Genomic DNA, 24,685 nt, shown 5'->3' with positions numbered 1-24,685 from the left:
TTGGGTAAATTCCTAGCAGTGCTATTGCTGGGTCATAGGATAGTTCTATTTTTAATTTTTTGATGAACCGCCACACTATTTTCCAGAGCAGATGCACCAGTTTGCATTCCTACCAACAGTGCAGGGATTTAGATTGTATTCTCAGACTTTCAGAACTAAACAGTTTTCAGATGAGATACCATTTGGCAACCCATTTGAGAGTTCTGCAGCATTGAAAGGTATCTTCAACCTAACAAGAAGCCTTTCTGAGTTCCTTATAAAACTATTCCGGGGACGCCTGGGTGGCTTAGTTGGTTGAGCGTCCGACTTCGGCTCAAGTCATGATCTCACCGTTGATGACTTCAAGCCCCACATTGGGCTCTGTGCTGACAGCTTGGACAGAGCCTGGAGCCTGCTTCAGATTCTGTGTCTCCCTCTCTCTGTGCCCCTCCCCCACTCATGCTCTGTCTCTCTCTGTCTCAAAAATAAATATAAACATTAAAAAAAGTAAAATAAAAAACTGTTCTGTTTTTGCCAAGGGAAAGGACCATTGTTTTGCTCTCCAGGAAGCCTAATACATATGGTAAACCCCCATTATCAGAAATATACCTTTCATAACACGTACATACATACTCATTGGTTTGCTCTGCACAAATTTCCTTCAGGTGCATTGGAGTGGGTTGTTTTATTGATCTTGTTTTTCATAACTCATGACTGATCATTCAGAGTAGTTTGGAATGTTTTAATATAAAGCTCCACATGTAGGTATGTCCCAGTCAGGCACGAACTATTAAACATTCTATTTTACAAATGAAATGGTTTGGATCCTTTTGAATTTGTGTTGGCTCTTTGATGCTGCAAAGGAGAAAAATCATTTTCTAGGAAAACCAAGCAAGCTACTGATTTTTTACTGCAAATTTTAATCTATCTTATGACATTGGCTCTAGATGAAGAACTGTACCGTCTCTATCCATGATGACTCCATGTTTGAGCCTGAGGAACAATTCAGGGTTTATCTCAGCCACCCTCTTGGAAACCACTGGAGTGGAGCCAGAGTTGGGAAGAATAACATGGCCACCATCACCATATCCAATGATGAAGATGGTAATAGAAGATATCATCTTTACTTATTCTTTGGTTGATAGAACATGAACTGATGTTTTACTAATAATGTAATTATAGGTGTTTTTTGAAAATGAAAGTGCTATAAAAGTGCCTACTGATAACAATTTCAGAGTGTTTATATACACTGTTGGCACCAAGTGATCATCCTCTACAGAGTTCCACTAAGTTTATAGGTATTTTTAATCTCATTATTTCCTACCACATTGCCAAGAGATAAGAGATGAGTGTGGTTACAAGCTAGCACAGAGATGCTACGGCAGACAGAGAATAAAAACTATTTAAGTCGTTGCAGTTCAGGAGCAAGATTGGATATACAGTCAGAATCAGTTGAATCCAATGAACTAATTTAAATGCTGCCACCTTCTCAGAAAAAATCTAATTTCTCAGCTTTCTTCTAATTGATTTGGCCTATTAACCTAAAAAATCTTAAATTCTTTAGTCAGGTGTCAGCCAAGAATGACCCAGGCACTAGGGAAAACAAAACGAAATCTGTTTCAAATTGGGACATAATTGTTTTATTCAAATAGATATTTTAATGAGTGAATGTATAATAATATTACAAATAGTAATAGCTGTTTTTATTGAATATTTACTGCATATCAAAAACCATGCTAAGCATATTATTTTATCTTATTTCATTTTATCCTGACAGTAAGGTAGATGTTATTATCCCTCTATTATAAGTGAAGGAATTGAATATCAGCAAATTTATATAATTTATGCTCTTAGTTACACAGCTATAAGCAGCAAAACTGGTTGTAAACCTTATTTTGTCAGATTCTAGAATCTACATGAGAGTCAGTGAGACTCTCAGGGTTTCTGATATAAAATTGGGGACTAACTTGGACATTGGGTAAAATAAGAAAAGCCAGGTTTGAAGTTGAATTGGTCCTTCACCCAGCAAGACCCGGATTCAGATCCTGAAGTGAGCCTCTCCTGGTCACACAGAAACCTAGTTATTGAGTCTCAAGAGGTAATAAGTAACACTCCTAAGTTTCAAAGGGCATTTATTAAAACTACAAAGTTTCAAATGAAGCTTATTTTCTACAATTAAGAAGAATTAACTTTCTGAGAGAGAAAGAAGGGAAAGAACAGAGACTCTAGAAATTTTTCCAAAATATTATAGCACATTAGAAATGGTATAAAATTTGTAATTGTTCTCAATTATCCCATTTTTTATCTCACTATATCCACCACTACCACCTCACCCTTCCCCTTAAGAGTATAATGGAAAAGAAGGCACAATTTGAAATTTTTTTTAAAACCAACATATTAATCATTTCATAGCAATGAGAATCGCACCTCAAACCAGAGTGTCAGGAAGTCTTGGGTTCTTCATTAAAACTACTCTTTCTTAACTAAATAACCTAGGAGAAGTTAGGAAAAGTTAAGGGTGAGAGACATAAGGGCCCTGGGAGGAAAGACCCAGAAGATCAGAGATGGGAGATGGACTTGGGAAGTTTAGGTTGTGTATAAATGAGATAAATTATAAAACTTAGAAATTCATATCTCATAAATGAAAAAGAGTTGATTAATGCCATTGGTTGGTATTTACCAAGGGTTTACTCTCTCTCAGTCCCTTGATAAAGTGTGTGAATTTAAAAACATTTTGTGAGTTGTGATACCCAGATGGAAACTTGGACATGATGCATTTCAAAGTGCTTAAAAATATTTCCCCCACTATACTGTTTTTAATAAGAAACCTGTGAGAAGTCCTGCAGAATCACAAATAAATTCCTTTACCAAACCTTTGCTGAGAAGTAAAAACTGATTGATTTTTATGACTGTAAGCCATTGTGCCTTTGTACTATTTACTAATGTGGAAAACTCCCTCTTGTCTTTATAAGATGTTTTCATGGGGGTGGGAATCCTTTGTGCTTTTCTAACTGGCTCTTGTTTTTCTTAATCCTGTTTCCTTAGCCCCTACCATTGAGTTTGAAGAAGCTGCATATCAAGTCCGTGAACCCTCAGGGCCAGATGCCATAGCCGTCCTGAACATCAAGGTGATCCGAAGAGGGGATCAGAACAGGACATCCAAGATCCGCTGTAGCACACGCGATGGGTCTGCCCAGTCTGGGGTGGATTATTACCCCAAGAGTCGAGTCTTGAAGTTCAGTCCCGGTAATTGAATGCCAATCCCAGTCTGTGAGTTTTACATAATAGAGAGGCAAATATCTTGTATTTGAAGAAAGGGATGAGCAGAAAAATAAAAGAGGAAAACAGTAGTGCTGATTAATCATGAAGTATTTATTAAGCACACATTTGATATTATAGGAATCTTTTTTAAAAAATGGCATTTTTCTGAAAAAGAAAAAAGGAGATCCCTTACTTCAGAACATCCTTGGCATTTTGGCTCATTTAAAAGGATTTTGTTGTTATTGTTAGCCTATGATTTGGTTGAGTAACAGCTGCAGTTGATTTTAAAAGAATAAACATGACTACCATGATCCAACAAATATTGATACAAACCAGTGTGCTGGGACCTTCAGAGATTACTAAAATCCAGAAGGCACAGTCTCTGTGCTCCAGTGGTTTAACATCTGCTAAGAGACAGGATACCCTGTTATGAGATTTCTAAAAAAGTTTTATTGTATAGAGAGAACTATGGAAATGAGTCAGGGAAGAGAGAGAGATGGGATTCAGGTCACAGCTGGCTGTTTAACTATCTGATATAGTTGGAGATGGAGAAGGAGTTGAATTATATGCTAGATTTTGTCACAGAACTTTCTGGAGCAACATAAGGTAAAAAGACTGGTGCAGATCCTAGAGCCATTTGCAATGTAGCCAGAAGTGGGCAACAGTGGTAGACGTCCTTTTCAGAGATGTCTTGGCCAGTGGGGGGAAGAAGTGACTCCCTCAGAAATGAAGGGGGAGGAGTCTCTGATGTGTCTCATTCCACTGGAGTTTTTTAAGGGCTTTTCGCTTTATCCCATGTACATCTGGTTAGTGTTTGCTGGAAACGTAGATGCCCTTCCTCCACCTCCATACAAGGACTATTCTTCCATGTGTCTTTATTTTTTCCTTTTCTGCATAAGGATCTGGTAGAAAGATAGGTCTTGGGAACAACCTAACCCAGGAGTTTATAGGAGAGGAAGAAGGGAGCCTTAACTACAACCAGGGAGATTTGCACCCTCAGAGAATCAGTTTATAGGAAAGGAAGGGAGTTTCTAAGGCTCTCACCCTCCTCGTTCCAGGCTGCCAAACCTTTATGTTATCGTCTTTGCAGATATGGCCTAGTAGGAAGCCTTTGAGGTACTGCTTCTCAGGACAGCTTTGAAGGATGTCTTGCGTGCAAGCCCTCACTGCCACACAGGATCCCGTGCCTAAGTGTAAAGGGGAAAGAAAAATTAAGCAAAAAATCCTCATAACCAGGGTGGAGTGTATTTTGGATCATAGATTTTTATTACTACCAGCTAGTGTCAGACAGGGGCCATTAATTCTCATATGGCATTGAATAGTAAATCTGCAATACTGAGCCTCTACCACAGGTGGAATTTGGTCTATAAAATAGATTTCTCACTTGAGATGGGAATAAAGTGATTAGCAGCCACTGTATATATAGAAAACCTCTAAAAGGAAAGGGCGTTGCTTAACAGGAAGTCTCAGCAGTGCCAACCTGCACTGTCTTAGTGAGGTCACCTAATGAGAACCTTTGCTCTCTTTTTGTTCTGTGCTTGGTGAAGGTGTGGATCATATCTTTTTCAAAGTCGAGATCCTGTCCAATGAAGACCGGGAATGGCATGAATCTTTCTCCCTAGTCCTTGGCCCAGATGACCCAGTGGAAGCAGTTCTTGGTGATGTGACCACTGCCACAGTGACAATTCTAGACCAGGAAGCAGCAGGGAGTCTCATATTGCCAGCGCCACCCATTGTGAGTTGCTTGACCTAAAGGGATCACTACTTGTATGTCCTAGTGACTAGTAGCTGAGAACTTGGCAGAAGTAGGACTTCTGGTGCTATACTTCTTCATTTTTCTAACACAGTAGTTCTCAACCAGGAGCTGTCTTGTTCCTTCCTTCCCAAACCCCTTCCCTGCACCACCACCTCCACGGGACATTTGGCAATGTCTGATGATGCTTTTGGTTGCCACAACTGTCAATGGATGTCACACTAGGCGCTATTCGCATCTAATGGGTAGGAGCTAGGAATGCTGCTGTACATCCTGCAATGCACAGGACAGCCCCAACAACAAAGAAGTATTTGGCATAAATGTCAGTAGTGCCAAGGATGAGAAACCCTGTTCTGACAGAAGAGTGAGACCAAACCATGTTGATACCCTAGTGTGATAAACACAGAAAGTGCAATACAATTGATCTTCTCATGTCTTTGGTGGGACCTAGAAGAGTGGAGAAAAAAAATAATGCTACCCCGTATCTATTACCCTACATACTTGCCACACACATAGAGGTAAGTATTTGCAAAAGTGCAGTACCCGGCTTCCCATGTTGGGGTGTATGCAATGAACGCAACGACTTTACAATTAGGAGGAAAATGCCTGGAGGTTGCCAAGGGAAACTTAACCCATAATGAGGTAGTCAGAATAAGTCTTCTAGCCTCCCCTAGCTAGTCTTCTATAGTAGAAGGATCATTCCAAAATGTGTCTCTTATTCAACCATGGAAGAAATACACTCCCTTTATTTACTTTTGTTTTGCCAGATATACTACTGTGTATCATTAACAATTTAATGCAACTTAATTTATTGTATTTTTTAATGCAATTTTAAACTAGTAACTGTTACTCATGATATAGCTTTAGTGACAGTGTGCATGAAAATAAAAGTATTTTCCACATGAGTGATAGAGCTCTGATTCAGGAATAAGATTAACAAGATACTAAAGATTTTTAGCTCAGGCAAAAGGAAGATCTTCTTCACCACTGATATGTAGTATCTTTTAGGGATGCCTGGCGAAGCACTGTGAAAACTTCCGTTATATTTTAAAGAATCCCTAGCGGTTAAGGGATCTTGTGGATCTCTAGGGAGGGGACCCCTAGCTCTCTGAGCATCCCAACAGCCAGCCCAGGCTGAAGCTTTGTTGCTCCTTTTCAGGTTGTTACACTTGCCGACTATGACCACGTAGAAGAGGTTACCAAGGAAGGAGTCAAGAAGTCCCCCTCCCCAGGCTACCCACTGGTTTGTGTCACCCCCTGTGACTCTCATTTCCCCAAATATGCCGTCATGAAGGAACGCTGCAGCGAGGCTGGCATCAACCAGTCATCTGTGCAGTTCAGCTGGGAAGTAGCCACCCCCACTGATGGCAATGGGGCTCGCTCTCCCTTTGAGACCATCACTGACAACACACCATTTACCAGTGTCAACCACATGGTAGGTCTAGGGGTCTGGGCCTTGTTGCATAGGGAGAAAACTTGTGTCTCTCTTTGTCACTACAACTTTATCAAATTCCTTAAGGTCCTTGCATGGCATTTGGAATGAAATAAATGAATGAGCAGGTACACAGTATATACCCAGGTCTTTTAATTATTTTTTTTATTTTTTTTTTAACGTTTATTTATTTTTGAGACAGAGAGAGACAGAGCATGAATGGGGGAGGGTCAGAGAGAGAGGGAAACACAGAATCCGAAACAGGCTCCAGGCTCTGAGCTGTCAGCACAGAGCCCGATGCGGGGCTCGAACTCACGGACCATGAGATCGTGACCTGAGCCGAAGCCGGTTCTCAACCGACTGAGCCACCCAGGCGCCCCCCCCCCCCAGGTCTTTTAATTCTTATATATAAGAAGAGGTAATATGGTATAATGGAAAGAGAACCAAGCCAGTAATCAGACAACCTGTTTACTATTCTTGATTCTGCCTACTTTTAACTATGTGATGTTAAGAGGTTGCTTAACCTCCCTGAGTCTCCGTTTCCTGATCTGCAAAATAGTACTTCTTCCACTTAGCGACTTGACAAGGTCACTGACGAATCAGTTGTAAAAGTGATCTATAAATGGTAAAGTAAGTCAAAGATTCTAGGTAGGTACAGTTAATGATTACTTTTTTCCACATGTCTTCAATCGTTCAATAAGTAGTAGGATAGAAACTCCTTAAGGACCTGGACCAAGGGTCCTACCACATTTTTATAGCCCAACATGCTCAGCACATTGATGGTGCTAGTAGAGACGGCACCATTATTAAACAAAGGAGAGAATGTTTCCGAGGGATCAGCATTTTGCAAAATTGTAGGAGGACACGTAAAGAAGTTCACTATGCAGTTGCTGTCCTCAAGGAGGTGGGACCCCAGACCCACCATCAGAGAGCAATGAACAGTGAGTAAGGGTTTGCCCAACCTTAAGAAACAGCGCACTGCAGTGACAGCTCCTCACTCCAGTGACGTCATTCTCCCCAGAGACAGAACTGGAAGCAGTGGAGATACTCAGCATAGTACCTGGCACATAGTAAGCCCTCAACAATTTTTGATTAAAATTAATGCACTTCATAATTTTGGAGATCAGAGCTTTCTTTCAGACTGAATTTCTCTAGATTTTTTCCTATTCAGCTCTCAGTTTCTTCTCACTTCAGTAAGTGCTTCACGTACATGGGATAATAAGTGGAGGAAAGGCATAGATGAATGGGGGGGTCTGGACAAAGCAGTCACTCATGTCCACTGTGTTTCACATAGCTTATTCAGAAAGGCCAATAGGTCAGGGTGCCTGGGTGGCTCCGTCGGTTAAACATCCGACTTCAGCTCAGGTCATGATCCGGCAGTTGGTGAGTTCGAGCCCCACATCAGGCTCTGTGCTGACAGCTCAGGGCCTGGAGCCTGCTTCAGATTCTGTGTTTCCTCCTCTCTCTGCCCCTGCCATGCTCATACTCTGTCTCTCAATAATAATAAATAAACGTTAAAAAAAATTTTTTTAAAAAGGCCAATAGATCAATTCTTTTGCAACATAACCTAAACTACCTGATAAATTTTAAAAATTTAAATGGCAAGACTTAATAGCTTATTGTTTTATTAAGTATCTAATTCTCTTTTCAAAACACCATGAAGGCAGTTTGGTCTGATTTGAGCCAAATATACATTTTTAACAGGTAACCAAGTTTATAATTTTACTTTATGTTTCAGTTTTTCTTCTTGCAATGACTTGGTGACTAATACTTTTACCCCAGTTTCCTTTGCTTTATCTTTGTTTCTTCAATTATTTATTTAATACCATTGTATTGTGTGCATTTTTGTAAGATGCCTCAAATCCCTTCTGAACTAAGTCCATGTGTAAATAAATAAATAAGGCGTTGGCAGCTAATTAGAAAAATTTTAATGGAAAAATCCTCTTTAATTTTTAATGGACTTCAATGAAAATTGTTTTCATGGGTAGAATTTATAAGTTTGTATGATTGCTTTGTGGGAGGTCTATGGCACACAGAACTACTAATTAACTTTTCTTGTTATGTACTTCCCTGTGTGTATGCACACATTACCTAAAGAGTTGTGGTGACCCACGTTGCCTCTGCAGAGATTGAGTTAAGCATTCTTATGGCTTCTCTGTGTCTGGGAACATGAAAGAATCTGTTGAAAGACCTCCAAAGGCCAGTAGGTTTCAGAGGACAAGTTCTCAATTTCCACCCTGCAGGTTATTGTAACCTTTGCGATGTGTGTGGCCATTAGGTGGGGCTGGGGGAGGGACCAGCAGTAGGAAAGAAAGAAAAATAAGAATTCCTGGGAAGGAAGCATCCCTCCTCTGTATCCTGACACCATGCCCTCAGCAAAAGTGACTTCAAGACCAACCAATCTTAATGGAAAGGTTGAAAATCAGCTGAGTGGTCCTTATGCTGAACCTAATATATAAAGAGACCAATACTATCACCGGTAACCAGTCATCTCTGGCCTCTAGCTCCACATCTATCTACTTAACATACTGCCTTAGGCTACAAGTACTTACTGCTCTGTCCCTAGTGACTGGCTTCTGGGAGAAAGTCACCAGTTTTGTGGCAAATGAATGAACAGATATATAGATGAGTGGATAGTCGGATGGATAGACAAATAATGGGTGGTCTTCACAGATAACCCTGTACCAGAAACTGGTGATGTCATATCATCCAGAAGATACAGAGGAAGGAGCTGTTTAAGGAGTAAACACATGTCTGATGTACTTTTTGCTTCCCGGTAGGTCCTGGATAGCATTTACTTCAGCCGGAGGTTCCATGTGCGCTGTGTGGCAAAGGCTGTGGACAAGGTGGGCCATGTGGGGACCCCCTTAAGGAGCAACATTGTTACCATTGGAACAGACAGTGCAATCTGCCACACCCCAGTAGTAGCTGGGACAGCCAGAGGCTTCCAGGCTCAGTCCTTCATCGCAACCTTGAAATACTTGGACGTCAAGCACAAGGAACATCCGAACAGGTCAGGCAGGTGGTGCCTTCCACAATGAGAGGGCTATCGTTTTGTGTGTTTTCTGGGTGAGACAGATGAATGAGTGATGTTCTGCAAAATAAGAATAGTGGAGGGGCGCCCGGATGGCTCAGCCAGTTAAGTGTCCAACTTTGGCTCAGGTCATGATCTCGCTGTTTGTGAGTTTGAGCCCCACATGGCACTCTCTGCTGTCAGCACAGAGCCTGCTTCAGGCTCTGTCCCTCTCTCTCTCTCTCTGTCTCTCAAAAATGAATAAAAACATTTTAAAAAAATATATTAAAAAAAGAAGAGTGGTGATAAAAGCTTCAGAAAAAATTCTTCAGAGGCTCCCGAAAACTGGCCCCTTGCCTGTCTGCTTAGCCTCATGTCCCTCACCTTGTCATCCTCACCTGCCAGTCCACCCACAGAGAACCAAACTGAAACCAAATTGCCAGGGCTTCCAACCAGCAATTCTCCCAGCCCCCTTCCACTCAATGTAGTTAAATCCTACCGTCCTCCTCCACCTACCTGATGACATCCTTTGCAAGAACCATCATCTTCCCCAATTTAATTTGGAAGCTCCCCCTTAGAGCTCCGCTGGCACCCATGCCACCCATACCTCTTTCAGAGCATTATCACCCTTCATTCTCTGTCTGTCCCCACAGTAGACGGAGAGGGCACGGACCTTCTTTTTTTTTTTTTTTTTTTTGGTCCCTTCTGGCTGGGACAGTGCTTCTTGGCGCCTAAGAGACGCTTGCTAAATATCTAGTGAACAGAGTAATAATACTGTGTAAACTGAAAGTCACTGGGCACGTGTGCTTTTATGTTTTCCTGTGCTACCATGAGTTTGATGGAAATGGATACTTTCAGTTTTGCCTAGCAAAAAAAGAATTCATGCATATTATACATATTCATTAAACCTCGTGGTATTTATGTATGTGCCTTTATGAGCAACTAAGTTCAGAGAAAGGGGTTCATTTGCATGGAGAAAAAAACAGATTTAAATATGGAGCCAAGAATATGCAAATTCTTTCTTTTTTTCCAACCGAATAAGATTTACTTTTGTTGAAAAGCAGTAGCAGGAGTGCCCAGGGCACTACTGACCCCTTCCCAGCAAAAGAGACATCATGTTCATATTGCAAGGTAGCGATTCCTCTTAAAAATGTCTCTTGGGTTTTTGTTCCAAGAGACAAGCTGTAAAAAGTCAAAGGCACCCTCAATCAACATGCTGAAAATTTAAACTTGTACAATGAAAATAACGCAGCCCATAACTACAGTTCTGTTCTTTCACAGTCTTAACCAATATTTATTAAGCTTGTGTTTTAGTTAGGATTTTATACTACGTGCTCTGGAGAAACAAAAGACGTGAAGGAAATGATCCTTGTCCTCACTGTGGGGAGGCAAGATAAACAGAGTCCGAAAGCATACAAGACATAGCAGCCAATATGAATAAGTTACAGACTTGCTGGTGCAAAGGCACCTATGTGCTGAGAAGTGATGAGGGGAGGGGTGCCTGGGTGCCTCAGTCAGTTAACAGCTCAGGTCATGATCTCATGGCTTGTGACTTCAAGCCCCACATCAGGCTCTTTGCACTGACAGTGTGGAGCCTGCCTGGGATTCAACCTCTTCCCCTCTCTGTCTGCCCCTCTCTCAAAGTAAATAAATAAACTTCAAAAAAGGAAAAATGTAGATGAGGGGAGAGCACACTACAAACAGAGGCCAGTTAGGGCCGCCCTTGTTGCTGGAACTTGAAGGGAGAGAGGGAAGAAAAGTCTCTTTTGGCTGGGGGGGGGGGGGGGGGACAGTAGCAGTAGCGGGGTATAACTATTTCTAAGATATTTTCCTGGGTAGGGATATCTACCTTAGAGTATAAAGAGCTCAGTGAGGCTTTTGGCACAAATACTTTAAAAAATATAAGTGTCCCAGACACTCACTGTGACAGAGCAGGGGAACAGCACCTCTGTCAGTCATTCTGCTGTAGCACACAAGGAAACAAAGCTTCCATTTATTTTTTTTTTATTTTTTTAATGTTTTATTTATTTTTGAGACAGAGAGAGACAGAGCATGAACGGGGGAGTGTCAGAGAGAGGGAGACACAGAATCTGAAATGGGCTCCAGGCTCTGAGCGGTCAGCACAGAGCCCGACGCGGGGCTCGAACTCACAGACCGTGAGATCATGACCTGAGCCGAAGTCGGAGGCTTAACCGACCGAGCCACCCAGGCGCCCCCAAAGCTTCCATTTAAAGCAAAAGGAAGCTTTAAAGTCATTTGTGGTTGTGATATTATCTTTTCTTGTATATATAAAAAACAAAACAAAACAAAAAAACACCTGTGATTCTTGATTGCTATCAGTCCTGAGTCTGGAGGATTTCTTGATGGGGGGGCTGGGGCGCGGGTGGAGAACAACCCCACACATATATCATAGCCTCGTGTTCCTACACAGAAAGCTTCAAGAAAAAAAAGGGTAAATTCACTGGTGAAGACAGATTGAGTTATGAGAAAGAAATGTACCATATTAACTGCTTATAGCATGCACCTAAACACTACCTCCGCCCTTTTTTCCCTTAGAATCCACATTTCCGTGCAGATCCCGCACCAGGATGGAATGCTGCCCCTTATCTCCACCATGCCGCTGCACAACTTGCACTTTCTATTATCTGAGTCCATCTACAGACACCAGCACGTCTGCTCCAATCTCGTCACCACCCGTGACCTGAGAGGCATCTCAGGTGGGGGCTTTCCCATTCCAGCCCAGCACAGTGGCCCTTAGGGATAGAGCGAGGCGAACTCTGCTTTCGTGTCTCCCAGTCCTCAAAGTCTGCATGTTTAGTGGATTTCCTTCCTAGCAGGCAACCAAACATAGGCAGCTCAGACAGTGAAGTGAATAGGGAAAAACAAGGACTTTGGAACCAAGCTGATTTAGGTTCGAATCCCTAATTCTACTACCTATACAACTAAACAGAAATAGCAGAACTTCCCCAAACCACTGTTTGCTTATCTATGACATGAGGAAAACAATTGCTACCAATCAGGGTAAGGATTTAATAATCTGTTGATGGTTTTTAAAGCACCTGCCATGGTAAATGTTCATTCTTTCCCTGCCCCACTGTTGAGCATGTTTGGATCTGTGCCCTGAAATCCCCTTATTGCAGCATCTTTAGAAAGCTAACGTGCAGATGTCACATGTTATACGATGGGCTCCCGGAGCAGGAGCTGAGATGGAATGTGGGGGTGCAAGATGTTCATTGGGGATCAGCATCTGTGACGAGGAAGGAGAGGACGCAGAATTGGGCAGAGGGAGAAGTCAGACTGCAGTGCAGCCCTCCAGAAGCCCCCACCGCTTCAGGAACTCTTCCTACTTCCAGCCCCAGCTGACAGCCCTCTCTGAGGCACCTCAGTCACTGGATGCCAGAGCCCCCACAGGGGTGGCCACAGGAGCCACTGTCCCACTGACGCAAACCTGAAGGAGCTGACAGCCCGGGTGGCACATTCCGGTGTCTACCGTAGCAGACATTTTACTCTACAAAGGATCCTGTCCATTTCCATTTACCTTAGCAAGTGCGCATTAAATGCATGTTTCCTCCCTTGACAACCGATGAATCATTTACCAGTATTTTAGAAGATAGAGAAGCATTCATACGCTCTTTCATATTCATTAAGCATCACTTTAGGTAGTGATGGTCTTTACACGGTAGAAATTAGTTGAGTATGAATTATCCGCAAGTCACTGAGCTACACATGAAAGTCTAACCGGTTCACCTGTGCAGCCACTGAAAGAAACATACACTGTTTATAGGCTGGAAGTTTGTACCTCTTCCCACTTAAACACAATTAAATTCAACACATGATAATTGAGATCCTACTCCTTTCAGGGCAGAGGACCAGGTGCTGGTGTCAAACATCCTAAGACGTTTCAGACGTTCTAAGACTCTTTCAGAATATTATATTTGCTTTTAGTACTATAAAAAATTTGAATCTTGATATTCTAAAATTGTATCTGTGTTTAGCTCTCTACTGCATAAAGGTCTTCCTTAATTTAGAACACTTTGGTTGCTTGGCAGCATTTGATCCAATAATTTTTGCCCGTAGCAGGGAGGTTTAGTCAAGCATCATTAGCGAGCTATTTACTCATTAGCACAAAATTAAGATTTTTTTTTCCTAAGAGTTCAGAAACCATAGCAGGGGAGGAGGTAGTCAGATGTTTGTCTGTTGGCTTTACATAAAAGCTATTTTTAAAAAATCAGTCTTAAAAAATAACAATTCATCAACAAGTCATCCATGTAGTAAATCTGTTTCTTCAAGGGTTGATTGCAAAGCTTCAGTAAATATTCTTTTCCAAGACACACAGGGCCACTGAGCTCTGGCTCCATTTATGGTACCCTTTGCTCATCTTTTCTTCTGGGGTTCATGCAGCCTCTTAGAGGAGTCTGTGAACTCAGTCACAGGTAACCCCCCAGCAACAGGTACTCTAGCTCCCCTCCCCTTCTCATGCAGTGTGTATTGGGAACCCTGGGTTGCTCCATTAATGGTCTCTGATGGAACATAAGCTATCTCAGTCTCTCAAGGACACATCCCTTCTCCCCACCCAGCTCCTGGGCAGCCAACGAGGGGCATGTCAACAGACTGACTTCTTGTTCTTTGTTCCTCCCTCCCCCACAGAGGCAGGGTTCCTGGACGATAAGGTCTATGACAGCACAGCCCTGGGGCCTGGCTATGACCGCCCCTTCCAATTTGACCCCAGCGTCCGGGAGCCCAAGACCATCCAGCTCTACAAACACCTGAACCTGAAGAGCTGCGTCTGGACCTTTGATGCCTATTATGACATGACTGAGTTAATTGATGTCTGTGGGGGGTCTGTAACTGCCGACTTCCAGGTGGGTCCTCCAGGGGCTTATCCAAAAGCTGCAAGCACCTGGGTGCCATATGAAATTTTGTTTCTTCCTGAAGCACTTCTGTTAGCATGTTGCATCTGGTGCCCAGCCCCAGAACTGGGATAACCAAAGGAGTCTTTAGAAGTCCCTCAAATGAGACCTTAGCAGCATGATGGCTAGAGAGAACCCTCGAAAGTCTTCTAAATCAATTAACTGGAAAATTAATGTGGAAAATGTTAAAATGAATGTGGAAAAACATTACTGTCTGGAACAGCCACTTACATAAAAATCTAATATTTGCTTCTCTAGATATATATATAATATATAATATATATATCCATCCCCCTGGGTATATTTTGGAAGCCAAAAGGATTGACATTTCATGGTAAGGTTATTACGAAGTAGATGTTTTCTTTTCCGCATATGGGGAAATAAGTCAAAGTAAGGTGTACCTTTCCAGAAGACAGGGAAAACATAATGCTTTTTAAGCATTATGGAGAGAGAATTGTGTATAACACTACACTTTGATTTCATTCCTAGTCCAAATCTGTGCGAAATTTACAACCCTTGCAAAAATGGACACATTCTTAATCGTTGTGGAACATTAGTGACAAAAGAAAATTTTAGCAAGAAGCCATAGTCATAGGAGGGCAGTTATATCAAAGAAATGCATCCTCATGGGAAATATGAATCTAAAGCAGATTCTACCTAATTATCAGCAGTTATCTCAATGAACTAAAAATTAACGTTTGTTCTTCATTTCAAATCGGTTTAACCACACTGAAAGAGGGACTTCTGGAGGCACTGAGAGTAATCATTTTGAGGACGTGCCTTTGATTAAAATTTGGTTTATTTTGCACTATCTCTGTTTGGTTAGCTCTCATTTTATATACACTACTGCCCTCTACTGAGTGGAAAATTAAAGCATTCTTAAGTTATCTGTTTCTGCAGTTACATGACCTATATTCACCTTCGAAATGCAAAACTAAGTGATTGGTTCCTCCTGACCTCTCAAAAATTAGTATTCTATGTTCTCCGTGTTTTTACTTTAATCATATTTTTGTATATTTTTGTTCAGAATATGCCTAAAATTCTCAAAGGCTAAGATTTCTTGTTATATATGCCCCACTTCTTGAACCAACACAGAATATATGCACAGAAGTACTTCATTGCAGTCCATTTCTTTAAAAATAGTTAAAACAGCTGGTGTATGGTAGAAAGAATGTAGACCAAGCCCTAGTTATAACCAAGCCCTAGTTCATCTATTTTCTTGTCGTAACTTCTCTGAATCTCATCTGAAATTGTAACCAATCATCTCAACAGGGGAAAGAACTTAGCACATTGCAGGTATATAGTAAATATTTGTCAAGGTTTAGATTTTTTTTTTAAGGATTAGTAAGTAATGTCATGAGGGATAAAGGATAGAAAACAGAAACAGAGAGGGAAAATTAATTTTTTCAATCAGCTAAAGAATTATTGAGGTTCTAATATCAATAATTTTAGCAAAGCCTGTATGTTAAAGGGACAGAATATGGTGTGAGGTCCAGATAAAGTCTAGAAATTTCCTGAAGAAAACAGATTAAGCCATTTCAAAAGATAATTTTTTATGGAATTAGCAGTCTTTTGAAAAACTTGTAATCAAATTTTAAATCCCTGACAACATTGAATATGAAAAAATATTCTAGAAAAATAAAATTTTTGTGTCCCAAAGATTGATAAAACACTTGGCTCTTTTCCTAAATTGCCCATGGAAACACTTTACATTGTGCTTGAAAACAGAAGAAAAATCTAAGTTCCGTAGGGGATTATAGGATTCCACCAATGATAAAAATAAAATTTTTTCAAACTAAGCTTTTTTGTTATAAAAGAAATATGTGTTTATGGAGGAAAATATAAAATGAATAAACCAACTCTCCCATTCATACACACGTACATGCAGTTAGCTTCTCCATGAAAGCTTCCGTTTATATTTTGTTATCTTTCCATCCAGTTTTTGTTCACTGCATAGTTAAATAAAAATGTTTGAGCCAAGTTAATAGCAGTAACAGGAATTCCCTTAGAAGAAATATTCTCTTGGAAGTATGATGCGTTGCCTTTTCAAAAGTATTTCCGTGAGGTATTGTAGGAGATGGGAAATTGCCCAAACACACACAGCTCTGAACTGTGTGTTGGGAAGTTTCCTAGATATGATATCCAAATCCCATGACCTCATTTCCTGTTGCCAGAGATGTGAATAGACTTGGGCATCTTCCCAATTAGGGCTGATTCAGGCTCTCCTATAGGCCACTGGAAAATGTGGTCAGTGAGGGACTATGTACTGATCCGTTGGGAATAACTGTGTGCCTTTAAAATCTTGTCCAAGGCAACTGAACAGTGGAGGCACATCTCCTTCTCAGTCTTCAGAAATGTTTTTGTTCAAGTATCACCCCCTCAGAAAAGCCCTCCCGGATCACCCTATAGAAAGAAGCATCCTGGACACTTCCTATCCCTTTCTTTATTTTTAAAATTTATGTATGTCTACTAGACTATAGGTTCCATAATGGCAGTGATTTGGGCTTTTTCCACTGCTGAGGAAGAAGCTTGGTCTGGCACCTACGTGCCCAGCACGGTTGTGGGTACTTGGTTATAATTACTGACTGCAGAAGTAACTAAATAAGTGAGGTAAAAATTGAACTGAGATGTAACCATATGCCTTTTCATCCCAGGGAGGAAATAACCCTCCGTGTGCACACCTTTTGCTTGGCAGGTGAGAGACTCTGCTCAGTCGTTCCTGACCGTGCACGTGCCTCTCTATGTGTCCTACATCTATGTGACAGCCCCCAGGGGCTGGGCTTCTTTGGAGCACCACACTGAGATGGAGTTTTCCTTCTTCTATGACACTGTTCTCTGGAGAACAGGTATACCCATTTACATCTTAACTACTCCTGCCGTATGCTTAAGTAAGACTAAAAGAAAATAATGAGTAGTTCCTTTTAATAAGAGCTCCATTCTTCATCCCGTTGTCCTATATACAGTCCAAGTGGGCTGCTACTCTAGACCAAATGAATAAAGTGAGCCAGGTTGTTCTTGATATATTTTTCCATTTCAATGCATCTGATTCGAAGACGCTTTTGCTCCTTAAATGCCTTGAATTACACCATTTTTAACTAGGAGCAAATGAACATGGTTATACTCCAGAAGGACACCTCTAAACCCCTAATGGACCGTATAGGACCCATCTGTCACCTGCCATCCTCTACTCTGGGTGTGAATTGAGTTTTTCATCCCTGCAGGCCCTCTAGTATCAGCATTCATGGACATGGTTATTTTCAGGAACCACAGCCCCTCAGCTAAGAGTTCACACCTTACCCTTATCTCCTCCAAGCCACCTTTTCCTGCTGCTATCACACGATACCCCAAAATTATCTCCCCTTCTGCTGCTCCCGTTCTCCCTCACCTGTAAATCTCTACAGGTGATTTACTCGATCTGGCACAGAGATACTAACCAGCTACAGGAGTTTTCTTTAGATAGGACCTCATCTCTAGTAATGGAAAGTACAGTCCTTTCTTCTGTTCAGTGCTTTCAACTCAAATCATTTGTCTTATATTTCTCATAGGAAAATAACTTCAGGAAGTTTTCACACTCTGGTCAAATCATTTCTTGAGATTTGGGGTTCTTTTTAAATGTTATTTTCCCCATCCTTTGGTCGTCCTTTTGTTTTGATTCATACTGAACTCATTGGACATCATGATTGTAGTTACTCTTATTAAAGCCACAGTTCACTCATGTCATACCATATATGGCTGGCCTTCTAAATGCTAATCTTTAATCCTCCATGGATTTAATATTAAATGTAGCCACCAGGACATGGTTTATGGTTCTGTCGAGTCATGAAATGTGTCCTTGTAAGAGCGCCTTGGTGGCTCAGTTGGTTAAACAACTGACTCTTGATCTCTGCTCAGCTCATGATCTCGTGGTTCCTGAGTTTGAGTCCCATATCTGGCTCTGTGCTGACAGCGCGGAGCCTGCTTGGGATTCTGTCTCTCCCTCTCTCTGCGCCCTCACTGCTCACACACTCTTTCTCTCTCTCTCAAAATAAATACATAAACTTAAAACAAAAAAAAAATGCGTCCCCATAAGGAGAAGCAAACAGTATGAAGCAGATGCACTATAACCGCATGCTGCTGTCAAGTTGATAGAAGTTTAAAGGCCAGTTGTTTTGAGCCATGGGCTGGGGCCCTGACTCATTTTCAGTTATGAAGAGACTATGTCAAAGAGAATGGAACTATAACAACAACAACAACTACAACAGCAACAACAACAACAGTGGAATGAACTGTCATACAGTTTTAATTGGCAAATGTGTCTAAATAGATTCTACGTTGCTATGAATATATACATTTTTCTTATATTCAAATGACTGTGCAGCTCTTACTTAGAGGTGTCTCTGGGACAACTCACATATAGGATACTATGTGGGAGATCTCCATGCCCTAACTTGGATGTTTCATGTATGATTGCCTGCCTAGGAATCCAGACAGACAGCGTGCTCTCTGCAAGGCTTCAGATAATAAGAATCTATATCCGAGAAGATGGCCGTCTCGTCATTGAATTCAAGACCCATGCCAAATTCAGAGGTAATATCAGTGCAGGTTTTCCAATTTTTTATTAAGAAACATTACAAACACAGACAAAAGGTAAAGGAATAGAACAATGAAAAACCAAGTCAACAATTGTTAATGTTTTGCTATGTGTGTATGCACCCAGACCCATATTTATGTACCACATTTGAAAACAAGCTGCAGACTTCTTGTCAAGTTACTCTAGATACTTTAGAAGCCTCTCCTGAGAACAAAGACATTCTCTTACACATCACAAGAGTATCACTACATCAAGATATTTAAGATTGATCCAATAATAGCTAGTCTATATTCGTATTTCCTTTCTTGTCCTACAAGTGTCTTTTCCATTTGTTTTCATATTGTTTTGTATTTATTTTATATCTGTTTATATAAAGGGAAAGTGGATCCAATCAATATCCACATACATTCTAGTTGTTATATTTTTTCAGTCTCTCAATCTACAAGTCTCTCCACTTTTATTTATTCATGACAATGGATGACTACAGTTTGAAGGAGTAGAAGTATCCTGCTGAATAACCTTTATGATGTTTAAAATTGTTTCCTTTCACCAAGGACTTGAGTGGCTTTAAGTGTAGTTTTTTAAAATCTGAATTTGATATTTCTATTTATAAACTACCAGGACCTTTCTGCCTCTAAGAAATATGTATTTTGGAATTGAAAGCTAAGTTTATTTGACATACATTGTCCCATAAAGACCCCTATTATTATGAATATACTTGGCACCATTTCTACAAGGTACATTTGTGTTGTTTATAAATATATATGACCATAATGACCATCATGAGTAGGATGATAGACTGGGGTGAGATGCCATGCTGTCCAGCCAGAGTGAAATACATTCTAAAGGGTTAGAAGGTAGGTATAACTGTCATTGTTTGATAAAAGTATATTCATTCAGTACTAAGGCTTTAGTAGGGGATTCACCTCAAGTACTATAAAACTCACAAATAAGTATGTGTGTCTCCCCTTGAAATAGGACAGTTTGTGATGGAGCATCACACCCTCCCTGATGTGAAATCATTCATAATGACTCCAGACCATCTAGGAGGAATTGAATTTGACCTGCAGCTATTATGGAGTGCTCAGACTTTTGATTCTCCGTATCAACTCTGGAGAGCCACAAGCTCTTATAACAGGTGAATACAGGATGGGGGTGTTCAAGGGTAGATCTAAAAATGGTCTCAGTCTCTTCCAGGAGCTTGGGAAATAGGGCTTCCCCCCACACCAAAGGTTGGATTTCTATTATAAGGTGGGGGGGATAGAAATAACCCTCCAACATGGGCCACCTGGGTGGCTCAGTTGGTTAAGTGTCTGACTTCAGCTCAAGTCATGATCTCACAGTTTATGAATTTGAACCCCCCATTGGGCTCTGTGCTGACAGCTCAGAGCCTGGAGCCTACTTCAGATTCTGTGTCTCCCTCTCTCTCTGCTCTTCCCCACTCGCACTCTGTCCCTCTCTCTCTCTCTCAAAAATAAACAAACATTAAAAAAAAATTTTTTAGGGCGCCTGGGTGGCGCAGTCGGTTAAGCGTCTGACTTCAGCCAGGTCACGATCTCCCGGTCCGTGAGTTCAAGCCCCGCGTCGGGCTCTGGGCTGATGGCTCGGAGCCTGGAGCCTGTTTCCGATTCTGTGTCTCCCTCTCTCTCTGCCCCTCCCCCGTTCATGCTCTGTCTCTCTCTGTCCCAAAAATAAATAAAAAACGTTGAAAAAAAATGTTTTTAAAGAAATAACCCTCCAAAAATAGAAAGAAATAAATTAAGTCAGATCAGCTTCTGCTATAAACCAGGAAGTGGTTACCCTTATTACAAGGACAAGACCAAGAAGGCTGCATATAATTTCTACTCACATCCTATAGCTAGAATTTAATTACATGACACATCTGCCTGCAAGAGAAGCTGGGAAATTAAAATCATAGTATAATAAAGAAACTTCAGTCACCACAACCCGTTCAAAATCCAGGATCTCTGACTATCAGGTCTAGATGTCACTCTTATGTCCAGTGTTCTATAAAATAAATAATAAGATTTATCTCTCTCCCACACCCAAGATAGAGGTGGAATAGGAATTGGTTAAATACAGCAAAATATCTCTTTTGTAAAGGGGAAGGATAGGAGAAACATAATTAAAACTATTATAAAAAACTATCCATAAGAAAGATAATGAGGCAACTGGGAATCTGTCGTGAATATTGTTATCCTTATTTTATAGATCATGAAATTAAGATCTATAAACAAGATGAAATTCTTGTTCCATCTTTATAGTTAAGAAGTGGCAGATTATCTTAAGAATCATTTTCAAAAAGATGTCATTAATTGTGAAATTTTGGTCTTCTATCAGGTATTTTTTTAAATAATGATTCCTTTGAAATCAATATATAATAATCTTCAAAGGCTGTGCTTTCCCCAAGCTCATGAGATTATGCACACACTTTGTCCTAATTTATAGACATGGAAACTGTCCTCTTTAAATCCTCTGCTAACTCCCCACTGCCTACTGGATGAAGTCCAAATTCTTTATTCAGAGCCCACACCCTCCCTTCTGCCTCATCTCAAACCCAACCTCCCAACCACATTAAATATCTCATCAACCCCTGAACCCACCAACCCAACTACACTTCCATTCCCTCTGCCCTTCCTACTCTTTCCCTCTTGCAGACCTTGAACTCTTCTGAGCCCCAGCTCAAATACTCTCAAATACTGACCCCTCTGTGACATCTTTGCCGACTCTCCATCCAGTGCTAGAAGATCCTCCTCCCATTCCCTCTTTGTTCCATTTTCTATCAAAACACAGTTCATTATATTAAATGCTCTAAGTAGAATCCTATTTTCCACTAGCTGGTGAGCTCCCCGAGGGTAAAGGCATACCTGATTGATCTTGAATCCCCAGAGCTACAGGTTTTACCACATGGTAGGTCCTGAATAAACATCCTTTAAGAGTTTAAGTTTGAGGTAAGGAGACAAAAATATTTGGATAAATGGCAAAGTATGGAACACCATCCAGCATTCTGTGCAATGTGCACTGTAAGAGGTAAGGAACACTGAGACTATAGCGGTTCAGGGAGGGTTAGGGAGCTGTACAAATCTTCCTGGAGGAGGGTCACAGCTCATGCTCCATGTTGCAATATGAGTAATGTCTAATTTTTTGAAAGGAGAGGAGAGGAACTTTAGAATTAAAGACCTGCATCTAGGGCTGTGTTTGGTATATACACAGGGATGGTGAGGAAACAGACCTAAATCATATTTAGGGATGGGAAAAGTAGGACTGTGGGTTTGGGAGGCCATGAAATCCTGCATTCATTTGTTCAACAAATATTTATTGAGCATTTGCTGTGTTTTGCAGAAGGTTCTAGGCACTTGGATACATCAGTGAACAATTTAAAGATCCTTGCACACAGCACTTACAGTAACGTAAAAAGACATAAAAAGGTCAATAAATAAGTATAGTAGAGCATGTCAGAAGGTGGGGAGTGCTATGGAAAAATAAAAGATTTAGAGCAGGGTAAGGGGAATCAGGATGGGGAAGGGGACATTGTAATTTTAATTAAGATCTTCAAAGTAGCCCTCATCAAGAATGTACACTTGAACAAATACGTGAAGGAGATGAGGGAATTCGCTATGCAGATTATCAGGGAAAGAAGTTCCTGGCAGAATTCCTGAATTGACAGCATTTCTAGCATCTTGGGGAATAGCAAGGAGGCTGGTGTGGCTGGACTGGAGTGAGCAAGGAGAAGGATGATAGGCAGTAAGGTAAAAAATGTAAGGGGATGGGGTAGGGCCACCATGTGGAGCCTTGTAGACCAGTGCATGGATTTTGACTTTTACCCCAGTACATTGGGAGCCACAGCAGGGTTTGAGCAGAGGGGCAACATGATCTGTCCTGTTTGAAAGCAAGGGTCAGGCATGGTCAGTTCTGCCTAAGCATTTCTATTAATTATGGGTTACTATTCACATTATACATGTCAATTTTCATGTAATTCAAATATGGTGTATAAAGTCTAAGCTTGGAGGAAGATAGGGATCACGTAGGAAAACTGCAGACACATAGACTGTCAGACAGGAAGGGGCTTAGAAACCAAGCCCTGTAAGTTTGTGTGGCATGTGAAAAGTCATACAGTCATTCAGAGGCAATGCCAAGCCAGGTTTAGACTGTCTCACAGTTTGTAGCTTGTGCCATTCCACTACAATGACCCAGGATGTGTCACAAAACTTCTGTTTATGTATTTCTTTGCTATCAGTTTATGAATAAATAGATGAATACACAAGAAATGGTTAAAAAAGAAACACAGCAAACGCGAGAACTGTCACAGATCGCTCACAGTAGTTAGAATTAAGACTCCTAGCCCTGCACTCTTCATTCAGGGGATGGCAGCCTCCCAAGACTCCTTGAAGAATCTTCCTGAAGTCTCTGGCTACCTGGCTGTCTTCCAGACAACCTGCCAGGGCTGGGGCTGCTACTCCATGACAAGTGAAGGAAATGAAGTAGGTGAGGGTACAAACGCTCCATGGTCTTGGTGTCATAACCTTCAGAATGTGATCCACCACATATAGGGAAAATGGCAGCCCTCGGTCTCCTGTGAGAAGAGAGATTTTTCTTCAGCTCCACAAAGGGCTGAGCCTCTAGAGTTTGGGAGAGGAGCCTGGAAACTGAGTGCTGCGCTAACGGGGGTGGGGGCATTCTCTGGAGAGGGGTGTCCTTTAACCCTGAGGCGTTTGCCACCACTTCTGTCAGAGCAGCAGCTGCCGTGTTCACATCTTAGTAAGTAACATCTTTAGCAGTTGAGCATGTGTTGAACAGGGTGTCCGTCAACTAGAAGTGCCAAACAGAAATTGTCAAACAAGTTTCGTGGAAATCTGAAGGAAGTGGCCGGTTCTGTTTTATCTTCACTGGGCCTTTTAGGTTTTTACAAACAATACGCCTTTCTCAGCTTTTCTCAGGAAAAGGACCTGAATAGGATAAAGGAAAATAGCACCATTTAACACCTCTGGATAATACCCTGATGGTTAAAACAATCCATGACGGATTTCTGAAAATTGTGTTTGCAGGCTCGTAAAGGTTGTGGATGCCGGGCACAAATGCCATCTGAAAAGTCAGTGTGTTTCTGGGTAAGTAAATAATCTATAAAATGTCCCCTCTAACCACAGTCTGCTCTGTGTGTTTCCAGGAAGGACTACTCGGGGGAGTATACCATCCACCTGATTCCATGCACTGTGCAGCCCACACAGCCATGGATTGATCCAGGGGAGAAGCCTTTGGCCTGCACTGCACATGCCCCAGAAAGGTAGGGAAATGCAGGAGATCTTCACTGTTTGTAAATCCACCTCCTCGCTAAAATGTATTTGTATCTGCAAAGTCCGTTCTCGCGGTGTCTTCACGGTCATTCATGGACATGCAGAGTGGCAAATTGTTGAGTCACTGGACACGCACATTCCCGGCTCAGGTCAAGTAAGGCCTTCTTGTTGCAGCTTTTGTACTAGAAACAAGTATCCTTTCCATGGCTACATAGTACCACGGTTTTCAAATTTGTGTGCTTTTTCTTGGTGATTTCACGGTTTATAATGGCTCCCAAGCGTAGTGCTGAAGTGCTATGTGGTGTTTCTAAGTACAGGTAGGCTGTGATGTGCCTCGGGGAAAGTCGGATAGGCTTCACTGGGCATAAGTTTGTCAGTTCCACGTTAACAAATGAGCAACATATTAAGTAAGGTATTCTAAGCAGAAACATGCATAAAACAGTGTTTGGTATTGGTCGGTCAATCAAAATGTTGTG

The 24,685-nt window shown here is 41.3% G+C and overlaps 1 protein-coding gene across 1 annotated transcript in view; it reads left to right on the top strand.

Annotated features, from left to right (window-relative positions):
• FRAS1 (Fraser extracellular matrix complex subunit 1) overlaps nucleotides 1-24,685 on the top strand; it is a 438,063-nt gene that overhangs the window by 396,086 nt on the left and 17,292 nt on the right. Inside the window, exons 60-70 of the mRNA XM_086704782.1 lie at nucleotides 927-1,083; nucleotides 3,025-3,225; nucleotides 4,788-4,975; nucleotides 6,153-6,428; nucleotides 9,206-9,438; nucleotides 11,995-12,155; nucleotides 14,086-14,300; nucleotides 17,044-17,194; nucleotides 18,807-18,914; nucleotides 19,897-20,056; nucleotides 24,083-24,199. Of these exons, the coding sequence (XP_086560908.1) occupies nucleotides 927-1,083; nucleotides 3,025-3,225; nucleotides 4,788-4,975; nucleotides 6,153-6,428; nucleotides 9,206-9,438; nucleotides 11,995-12,155; nucleotides 14,086-14,300; nucleotides 17,044-17,194; nucleotides 18,807-18,914; nucleotides 19,897-20,056; nucleotides 24,083-24,199 (1,967 nt within the window). The remainder of the gene's footprint in view (nucleotides 1-926; nucleotides 1,084-3,024; nucleotides 3,226-4,787; nucleotides 4,976-6,152; nucleotides 6,429-9,205; nucleotides 9,439-11,994; nucleotides 12,156-14,085; nucleotides 14,301-17,043; nucleotides 17,195-18,806; nucleotides 18,915-19,896; nucleotides 20,057-24,082; nucleotides 24,200-24,685) is intronic.

This window comes from Puma concolor, chromosome B1 (assembly GCF_028749965.1).
Source record: "Puma concolor isolate L17-30 chromosome B1, mPumCon1.1.hap2, whole genome shotgun sequence".
NCBI lineage: Eukaryota > Metazoa > Chordata > Mammalia > Carnivora > Felidae > Puma > Puma concolor.
The sequence above is the reverse complement of the archived record's forward strand: the minus strand, read 5'-3'. Positions and strand labels throughout refer to the sequence as shown.